The sequence below is a fragment of the Pteropus vampyrus genome, unplaced genomic scaffold (genome assembly GCF_000151845.1).
Source record: "Pteropus vampyrus isolate Shadow unplaced genomic scaffold, Pvam_2.0 Scaffold5, whole genome shotgun sequence".
NCBI classification, from domain to species: domain Eukaryota; kingdom Metazoa; phylum Chordata; class Mammalia; order Chiroptera; family Pteropodidae; genus Pteropus; species Pteropus vampyrus.
The window spans coordinates 8409009-8419549 of NW_011888786.1; the positions used below are offsets into that span (position 1 = coordinate 8409009).

The 10541-nt window shown below is 34.4% G+C and overlaps 1 protein-coding gene and 1 pseudogene across 1 annotated transcript in view; both read left to right on the forward strand.

Annotated features, from left to right (window-relative positions):
* The first annotated feature begins 276 nt into the window (after window positions 1-276).
* On the forward strand, window positions 277-395 carry LOC111744013 (annotated as a pseudogene).
* A 1605-nt stretch (window positions 396-2000) lies between these two features.
* PI4K2B (phosphatidylinositol 4-kinase type 2 beta) overlaps window positions 2001-10541 on the forward strand; it is a 20227-nt gene continuing 11686 nt past the window's right edge. Inside the window, exons 1-6 of the mRNA XM_011365321.2 lie at window positions 2001-2243; window positions 3922-4122; window positions 4730-4861; window positions 6206-6359; window positions 7502-7563; window positions 9573-9669. Of these exons, the coding sequence (XP_011363623.1) occupies window positions 2016-2243; window positions 3922-4122; window positions 4730-4861; window positions 6206-6359; window positions 7502-7563; window positions 9573-9669 (874 nt within the window). The 5' untranslated portion in view covers window positions 2001-2015. The remainder of the gene's footprint in view (window positions 2244-3921; window positions 4123-4729; window positions 4862-6205; window positions 6360-7501; window positions 7564-9572; window positions 9670-10541) is intronic.

The window sequence follows — 10541 nt, forward strand, 5'->3', positions numbered from 1 at the left end:
ATTATTAATTCATTCTACAAGAGTTTATCACGTGCCTATTATGTTCCAAGAACTGTAAAAGTTCTGGGCACACAGCAGTGAAAGAAATTTTGTCTTTTTAGAGCTCACAAAATAAGTTATATGTTAGGTGATAAGCTAAAAAGAAAAAGTGTAGGTTAGAGGAGATTGGGTAGGGTCTTAAGGCCATTCTAAGGACTTGGTCTTTTTCTTTGAGTGAAACAGGGCTGTTTTGTACAAAGGAGTGATAATCTGATTTACTTTAAAAGGATTACTATAGTCTAAGGCCATGCCACCTTGAACAAACCCAATCCCGTCTGATCTCGGAAGCTAAGCGGGGTCAGTCCTGGTTAGTACTTGGATGGGAGACCACCTAGGAAGACCAGGTACTGTAGGTGTAAAAAAAAATTAAAAAAAAAAAAAAAGGGGATTGTAAACTGACAAGTTCCTTGTCAACCAAGGGTTGCCTTTCCTTAAAATAAATAAATAAATAAAAAGATTACTATAGCTTCTCTGTTGAGTGTAGAGAGGGCATGTGTGGAAGAGGGAATCCGTTAGGAGACTTATAGTAACCTAGGTGAGAATGGATAGTGACTCGATTCACATGGAAGAATGGAGATGGTGAGAGGTGGTTGGATTCTAGATATTTATTTAAGGCAGATCTATACAATTTGCTGATGAATTGGAAGTGGAATGGGTGAGAGAAGTGATTGAATAGAGAGAGAAATTTTGATGCAGGGATGAATTACCGAAGAAATGTCCTGGAGTAGCCCCCGCATTAGGGTCTAGTACACAGAGTGGAAGAGTTGATCTTAGAGCTTGGATAGTTCAACTGTAGTGATAGACAGACGGGAGAGGATGTGGGCGGGTAGATGTGATGCTATGGGCTGCTGATAGTTTTTTCTGATTGTTTCTCTTAGTGAAATGGAGTCTAGATCATCTGCTGAGAGAGAGGCAGTATTGGGAATTTGAGGAGAGGAGAGGGTATGAGATAGTTGTCCGGAGGAGTGGGAGCGTCTGCGGACCAGGGGAGTTGCCTTAGCTCATGCTGCTGTCATGAAATACCACAGACCAGTGGCTTAAACAACAGATTGATTTCTCTCAGTTCTGGAGGCTGTACATTCCACGAGCAGGGAGCCAGCTCAGTCAGGGTCTCGTGGGCTCTCTCCCTGGCTTGCAGGTGGCCATCTTCTCACCGTGTCCTTCCATGGCAGATGGAAGAGAGAGAGCCCACTCTGGGCACTAATCCCCCTGTGGAGGCCCTTCCCTCATGTCCTCATCTAAATCAAATTACCTCTGAAAGACCCATTTCTTGATATGATCGTATTGGGGATTAGGGCTTCAACATATTTTGGGGGCACACAAACATTCACTATGCTTCCTGGGCAGCATTTAAAGTGAGACCAGACATTGTATTGTTTCTCTTGTCAAGTTTAGCTGTCTGGGCTTAGGCATAGTCAGCAGACTGTTGGGTTTAACCAGGTTGAGATTTTTTTTTTTTTAAAGGCGACCATGATACAGGGAGAGAGGAAGAGAGATTATATGATGATTATCTGTAAGTTAGGCTCATCAAAGAGGGAATTGGAGCACGAAGGAGGTGAAGGTCAGTGAAGACATGGTAGATCAATGCTTTGTAGGTCATAGTGGAATGGAAGAATTTTGGGGCTTGGTGCCAGAGGGAGTGAACTAGGAAGTTAGAAGTGGCTTGAAATTCAAAGTATGGAGAGGTTGCAGGTATTGATAATGACAGATCTGAGATATGACTGTGTAGTTGGAGGCTGAGGTGGAAGGGAGGACAAAATCACTGGAAGAAAGGAGTTCAAAGTAATGTGAGGTAGTGCGATTTTTTTCAACAAATAGGAATCTCGTTTTCCATGTGTCACTGCTTGAAGCTTAAAGAGAAGTGGGATTAGTGGGGAAAAAACAATCAAAGCAACTCATACAATACTTGATTACATTTTCCTATGCCTTCATGTCCTAAGCGGCATTAACCTCATCCAGTATTACAGGTCCAGATCATGAGCATTCTCATAGCTGGTGTTCTTTCTTTCTTCTTCGTGTGCTATATTAACATTGATTTTCTTAATACAATAATTGTTGATTCTTCAGAGTTGAATATATTCTTGGATGATCCAGAATTTGCTGAAGTTATATTGAAAGCAGAGCAAGCAATAGAATTTGGAGTTTTTCCAGAAAGAATCTCTCAAGGTTCAAGTGGAAGTTACTTTGTGAAGGATCCTAAGAGGGTGAGAATTTCACAGACCTACTATATATAACAGAAATTTTGGAAAACACTAATTTAAATGTGAAGTCATTATGAGTTTCTGAAGATATTTTCCTAATAAATCTGATTGCACCCTCTTTTCAGAAATAAAGGTCAGTTTTTTTATTTTTCTATTTTTTACTAAAGCACTGCACTATCTAGAAATAGAACTATTCATTTGAAGTCATAGTTTGCTGTTCTATTATTTTAATACTTGGTTTCAAGCATTTATTGAATACTCTCAGCTATAAATTTATTGAGTTTATATTCATAAGTCCTTACGTTATGGTAGTCTATAACCATATTAGCCAAACACAGTAGAAGTTTAAACTTTCAAAACCTGTTTAATTTCATTTCCAAAGTGCTTGATTTTTTTTCAGAGGCTTATTTTACCCTAGGAAATTTTTTCCCTGCATCGTACCGGAGAAGGAGTCTGGGAAGTCTAATGTTTGAAGGCATTGGAATGTGACAAAGTAAAATAAACCGGAGTATAATTCTAGGGCAGAAAAGAGAAGCTGATATGGGACTTTGTTCCACTTAGTCTAGAATTTTTCAAAAATCGATGTTATTTCTAAAAGTGTTCTGAATGATGCATAGCCAGCAGTTCCTTTTCCAGGAGGGAAGAAGATTATAGTTTCATCCAGATATTTCTTGCAAAGATTGAAGTTATATTTTAAACTACAGGGTTTTTTTGAGGTTTAAGTATATATGTAGGTAATGTCAATCTCAATATTTATTCCACGTGTGTTTCTCAATTCATGCTTGCTGACTTTTTCACTAGTGGCTCAGACTTTATTGCATTATAAAGCAATTATATACCTAAAATTATAATTAGATTTTTATTTCTTGTCTAAGATAATTCAGCCCCTAAATTTAATATAAATATATTTTATCAGACCAGTAGTAAATTTTATAGACTTTTAGACACCCATGAGCAAAATTTTTAAGAGAAATTTATTTTAAATTGCTCATTAAAAAAAGTTGGAAAAAAGATGAGGGTAGGAGAATCTGACAACATAGAATGTTCACTATATCCTGTCTACCTTTGTATTTTATCTTTGTCATTATCTTTGTCTAGAGACCATTTTTTGTCATTGGATTTATTCATTTAACAAATGCTTGAATACCTACTGTATGTCAGGCACTGTTCTGAGTGCTTGAGATACAGTCCTTAGAAACTTCCTGCCCTTTTACAGTGTACATCAAATGAGGAATGTAGACTATAAGCAAATAAACGTGTGATTTGGATCTTTAATAGGTATTGAATAATAACAGTGTTTGACCTAGAGTAATGGTTTTTGCACATTTTAAAGTCATGGAATCCTTTCATAACTTGGAAGTCCCGTGATATAAAACAGGTGGGAATCAGGGTATCTGGCTAAGTGGCATGAGGTCTTCGAGCTCTTCCTCACCTCTCCTCTCCCCTTCCCTAGAGTTTCTCAGAGAAGTTTGAAAACCACTAGCCCAAAGGATTATTGATTGACAGCTGTTGAATGAGAATGAATATAAAAGTGTGATTGGAACTAAATCTGTTAATATTTAAGGCTTATGTCCAAATCTGTAGAGGGAAAGAGCACAAAAGATTTATCAGAATATAGTTTATGGATTACTATCTCGATGTATTAAAAGTCTAATTACATTTCTACATTTTTCCCCTCTAGAAAATTATTGGTGTGTTTAAACCCAAGTCAGAAGAGCCTTACAGTCAACTGAATCCAAAATGGACCAAGTATGTTCATAAGATCTGCTGTCCTTGCTGCTTTGGCAGAGGCTGCTTGGTTCCTAACCAGGGATACCTTTCCGAAGCTGCTGCCTCCCTGGTGGATGAAAAGCTTCATCTGGGCATTGTACCGAAAACAAGGGTAAAGGAGAATTTGTTTTTAATCATGGACTTCTAATTTATAGCCCACTTCTCTGTGAACACTTTGGTAATATTTCTGTGACAGAGCCTAAAGTTGAGCCCCTTTTTTGGGAGTCCAGAGTCATGAGCAACTGATAAGTTGATTCTAGTGTGGAGCCACAAAAGGAACATCTCTTGCACATGTGAACCGAGATGATGCTAACAGACGGAGGAAGAAGAACGAGCATTTAGAAAGCAGATAAAGATCAGGGATCTAGAAATTCTGTTGAAGGTAGAGATGACTAATGTGCTCAAAACACTGCTTTTTTCTTTTTGTCCTTCATGCGTTTTTACTTGAAGACTTTCTCAAAATATTCCGAATTCTACATTTCAGGATGATTACTTATTGTTTCCATTGGCCAATTTTAGACGGCCTCTCTCAGAGAGAAGATGTGCCATTTAACTGACTGCAAAATCCCTTAGCCTTTCTATTTTAGATTTTTTGAGGCATTTAGTATAGGATTAAACTTTGCTAATTTACAGCATTAGAATGAGCTTCATGGTGTACATGAATAGAAATACTTTCATGCAAATTCTAATAACTGTTTTTCTAAACCATGTGTTTCTAGGTGGTTTGGCTTGTCAGTGAGACATTTAACTACAGTACAATTGACCGTGCAAAATCTAGAGGCAAAAAGTACGCTTTAGAGAAAGTGCCAAAAGTAGGTAGAAAATTTCATCGGATAGGACTCCCTCCTAAGGTAAGTTACTGTGGTAAGCTTCATTTGGGGGGCAATTCAGCACTTATTACCTGAGCTCTATATGCTAGGCATTGTGCTGTGGGCTGTGGATGTAATAGTAAAGAAAACAATTTTTTCATCAAAGAGTTTATAGTAAAGGAGTCTCAATGCAAAATGATAAGTTGTCAGGATGGTTAACTGCAGGGAGCTCAGAGAGGATAGAGAAGGGATGTCTAACCCAGTTCGAGGGGCTAGGGAATGTTTCTAAGAGGAGGTTGCATCTAAAGCTTTACAAAATAATGGCTAAACACAGGTGGAGAATGAGACCTAGGTTTTGTTCCTGGTTTCACCAGTTAGCTCTGAGACCTTAGGCAAATTTCTTACTCTCCAAGACCCAGCTTCTACAAACAGAGGGATGATAAAAATACATTTTAGGGTTATGAGGATAAAATGAAGAAATTTATGTCAAGTACTTGCTACAGTCCTGGCACATAGTAAAGTGAATGGTAGTAACTATGTTTACATATTCATAATAGATTTGTTTTTCCTTACCACTTCTAAATAAATGTAATGGATGATTAGATTAGCAGCTAGCTAAGCAAGGTTAAGGAGAGTTAATGGGAAAGGCATTTTAGAAAAAGCTCTAGGCTTTATTTTTTAAAAATATATATATATGTGATTTTGTTATTTTGTTGTACTATGCGTTTATCTAGCTAAAAGAATTTGAGTAGAAATTTATGATCAACCCAACTTGTTTTTAAAATTGTACTCCAAGTAAGCAGGAAGTTTGAAAAAATTTACAAGGTCTGTTATTCCGCGGATATGCTGAAATAAGTATAACTAAAAAAAAGATATTATTTTCATGTTTATAACCATTAGGACTTAATTATATGTGCATTAGAGAAAAACCTTTAGGAAATTGTTAAATGTCATGCCAACAAGAACATAAAGTGTTGAGAAGTAGATTGTGTGATTCTGATTCGTCTGTATTTATGAGGCCAACTTGATTACCTACCCATTACCTTTGTGCCATGTGCTGTTTAAATTTGTATTTCTTTTAATAAATTTTTTAATGTTAACAACTAGTAATTTTAGTGATAGAAATGCCTTTTATCCTACAATAGCTGCTATGGTCCTTTAAAGTCTCAGTTGAGCATTTTTTATTTGCTATGAATTATTTTTGTGATTATTTAAGATTACTGTGTAAAAATAGTGTTCTTGATAAATGTGGCTTATCTAAATTAGTGTTAACTATTCTAGTTTTTATTGTGCTTATATAGTATATATGATGATACTGCTGAGAAAGTTAAAAAAATACCTTTATTCTTGTACTTTCTTTTCTAACTATAGTTCTTAAAATTATAGATTGGTTCCTTTCAGCTATTTGTTGAAGGTTACAAGGAGGCTGAATTTTGGCTTAGGAAATTCGAAGCCGACCCTTTGCCTGAGAATATTAGAAAACAATTTCAGTCACAGTTTGAAAGATTAGTTATTTTGGATTACATCATCAGAAATACAGGTATTGAAGTTCTCTCATTTGTTCACTCAAATCTTATAAGTTTTCAAACTGTATTCAACTCTTGTTATCCAAATCAAAGACATAAAATTTTGATGCAGGAGTCTTGAGGCCACTTTTATTCTTATAACACAGAGATGTAGTACTGACTCTCCAGGCAGAATTGATACTGTACTAGAGATCCTGACTCAGAACAGGCTCCTGCCCAGGTGATCACGATCAGTTCCCATCCCAACTGGGGTGTTTCTTTGCAGCAGGACAAAGCCCTGCTATTAGAAATGTTATCTGCATAATGTGTATAATTAAAACTTGATTGTGTAAATTATTTTAGATGCTTATTTTGACTTTAGGTGATGTAGTATAGTTTCTGAATACATTAAACTCTTAGTTTTTTATAGGCTGAAAGGGAGCAAAGATGTAGATAATGTAACACAGTGGTTCCCAAATGTGGTTCCCTGGCCTGTCGAGGTCAGTGTTATGTGGGGCCTTATTACACGTGCATCTTCTAGGAGCCCATTCTAGACTTACTGAAGCAGAAACTCTGCATGCAGGGCTCGGCAGTTTGTGGGTTAACAAGTCCTCCAGGTAATTCTGATACCCTCTGAAGTTTGAGAATCACAGGTTCAAAATGTTTGCTCATTTATATTGGTTTCTGAGAAAGCATTATATACTTTTCTAGATTTACCTTCTTAATTAATATGGTCTTAGGTTAATGTTAAAACTAGTGTAGAGTCTAGGATACTCCTCTACAGACATTAGGTGAGAGCCAGTCCAGAAATTTGCCTGGTAATAGAGGTAGATGCTTTTTCTTCCTAAGGTGAAATTGTCCTGGGTTTTAATAACCTTAATTTAATAGTTCTTGACAATAATTGTACCTACTTCACAATGGTTATGAATAATGAATTAATACATATTAAGCACTTAAAATAATGTCTTGCACAGAGTAAATGCTCAAAAATGTTAGCTGACATTTATGAGTTTTTCAGTTTGTGTGTGTTAAGTTGGAGCCTTTAATACATAAACATATGTCACAAATAACCAATAAAGGTCTCAAAAATCAAGAGGTGACCAGATTTTCTCCTTGATATTAAGTTATGATATCCATAAAAAACTAAAAATTAAGTAACAGATTTTTTTTTTGAAAGACAGGGGAAATGATAATTGGTTAATCAGATATGAAAAGCAGAAACATAGAAAGAAAATTAAGGTAAGGAAATTTTAAAAGAATATGTATATGTATATACACACACACATGTACATGCAATCAATTTCTGTAAAAGAATCCTTGAAGTTAAATTATTCATCATTTCCTCATTTCCTTCACTTAGATCCTTGATTTTTATCTCCTTTTTCTATTTTTCCTTTTTTCTTTTTTTTTCTTATGGCATTGAATTTTTTATTCTATTTTTAAAAATCTCCATGCAGTTTTATTTTTTATGTTGCATTAGAATAGAAGAGTGATATCAGATATGTACTATTTTTAGGGCTTAGGAAATTTTTGTAGAACCACCAGATTTATTTTGCTTTTATGTAATAAAGTCTTCTAGTATTTTTGGTCATTTTTATATATTACTAATTCACTTCTTCCTGAGTCTTATGACTCAGTATTAGCTAATACAGTATTATGGAATATGTGTGCTTTACTTATAAATTACATTCATTGAATTTAAAAAAATGTACTTCTACTTATAAGAAGTTGGGTTTAATGTACATAATGGACTGCATAGACCCTTAACACTATTGGAATGATCAATTTTACATTGATTTTTCTCAACTTTGATTACCCAAGTTTAAATTTTTAATATTTATATGAGAAATATTTTCGGAATAGTTTCACTAGTTTACAACAGTCTGTATATTTTTGAGAAAGTTTTAACTAGTTAAAACTTATAATCTGTGTGTTCTCATCACTTAAAGTTATTGCATCACTTTAAAAAGTTTATACTTTGCAGTGTTTATCGAAAAATTTAAAACTACATATTCATAGTACTTAGCAATAGCAGTAATGTAGATGAATCTCAAAATTCTGCTGAGTGAAAGAAGCAGTAAAAGAAGCTACATACAGAGGAAACATACCATCTGAATATTTATATAAATATCTAAAAAGTGCAAACTAATCCCTATGACAGAAAGCAAACTGTGGTTGCCTAGGAGTGGGGTAAAGACGGGGAGGCGCTGCAAAGGGACACGAGGAACTTTTGGGCGAAGGTTTCACATCTGTCAATGCTCATCAAATTGTACACTTTAAATGTGAAGTTTACTGTTGTAAATTATACCTCAATAAAGTTATAAATAGATAAAAAATGATAGAAATAAAAATAAATGTCAGCTATAGCAGAAATGGGTTTAAAATATACATATTTATAGTAGTTCCTAAATTTATTTTATTGGTATATCTTGAGCAATAGATTTTGCCGAAAACTTCATTATTTTGCTCTTAAGTATTTTCTACATTTTCATTGAAATGAGACATTTGATATAAGCTAAAAGAAACAAACCTGGCATATATCACTCGGACCTTTGATACTTTTAAATATTATCTTTTTCACCTTTCGTTATTTTATGTAGGCCACTTAATAATGACTACTGTCTATCTTTAAACACTGGGAAGTACTCTAACATAAAACCCTCTTGCTCCTGAGGTCTTTGTTTCTGCTACCAAAGAATATAAAAGGTAGGAATGGCCTAGATTCTGTAATCAGGAGTTTCTCGAGGTTCCTCCTGTTGGACTTTATTATATTTAGCTACCATCTTTGGGGAGTTTTATTTAGAAACATCTTATATTTGAACTAATTATTTCTATAGGACCCTAAGAAAGGCTAGATTTTAATAAGGTAACGTTTTAAGTTGTTATTTTAAAAATGTCTCTATTTTGCAAATACACATTTAAGCAATGCATCTAGCAATAAATTATCCAGAACAACACTTTAAGTCTTATAATTCCAAGTCCTCTTCGCCAAGGAGAAAAAGAATGAAACCACTATGTAAATTTATAATATTAAATTTCAAAAAATAGTGATTATGAAATTCTTACTGATTTTTAAGGGAGTTTTTGCCCCTCAAGGATGAGGTTTTACTTTCCAGCAGCTTATTTTTTATATTTACAGGCCCTTCAGATAAAATGTCTTTAAACCTCAATAATTATTATAAATATTTTATCTGTTAAAACTATTTATATACAATTTTATATCAACAGACCATTTTTCTCCCCTTTAGGAAACAAAATGTGTTGATAATGCATCGCTTATTCAAATAGCTGCAATTGATAATGGTCTAGCATTTCCTTTTAAACATCCTGATGAGTGGAGAACATGTGAGTACTTAGAACTTTTTATGGGTTCTATAATTTCCCCTTTTCCAGAATAGGAAGGAACAAAATTTATGGGTACCAAACTAGCAGAGGGAAAACTGGGTGTGGAGTGTTATTCATCAGGGCTCTTTTCTGGGCCCTAGGGATCCAGAGATGCGTGTTGCCTGGGTCTTGCCATGTATATTCACTTATCTCTGGATGACTGTGTCTGGTTTCGATTTTTTGACTTGTCTTAGCCTTGTAAAGTAAGTTCGAAAGCTTTCCAATTTTAAAAATATATGTAAAAGGGAATTACCTATTAAATATTTTGGTAGAGCTTTATCTTAATGTTTTGGGTAATACTCACTGATAAAACAATGTAGGCCTTACCTCCCCCCTTTTTAGTGGGTGATGCTTTATCTGCCTTACCAATCTCTTCTGTGGTGAATGTTCTGATTTCTGTCTTCTTGAGTTAGTTGTAGACATTTTTATTTTGCTTAAAATTGTCCATACCTTGAGTTATAGATTTATAGATAAAAAGTTTCTTTTATAGAATTCTCTTATAAATAAATTTTTTAAAAAGATTCCCACTACGTATATTAAATATTTAGGGGTGAAATGAAATAATGTCTGGAATTTGCCTTAAAATACTTAGGAGGAGGGAAAATGGGGATAGATTAAACCAATTTTGTAAAAATGTGGCAATAATTGAATTAGATTATTCAGATTATGGGAGCTCATTGTACTATTTTTTTGAGTTTTGTATATGTTTAAAATATATGTAATAAATAAAAAAAAAATCTCTATCTATGACTATGCCTCTTTTAAATTCCTACTGATTATTAGTGGGCTTTTTTCATCATTAGAGTTGCCAAAAATTTGTCTATTGTAAAGCA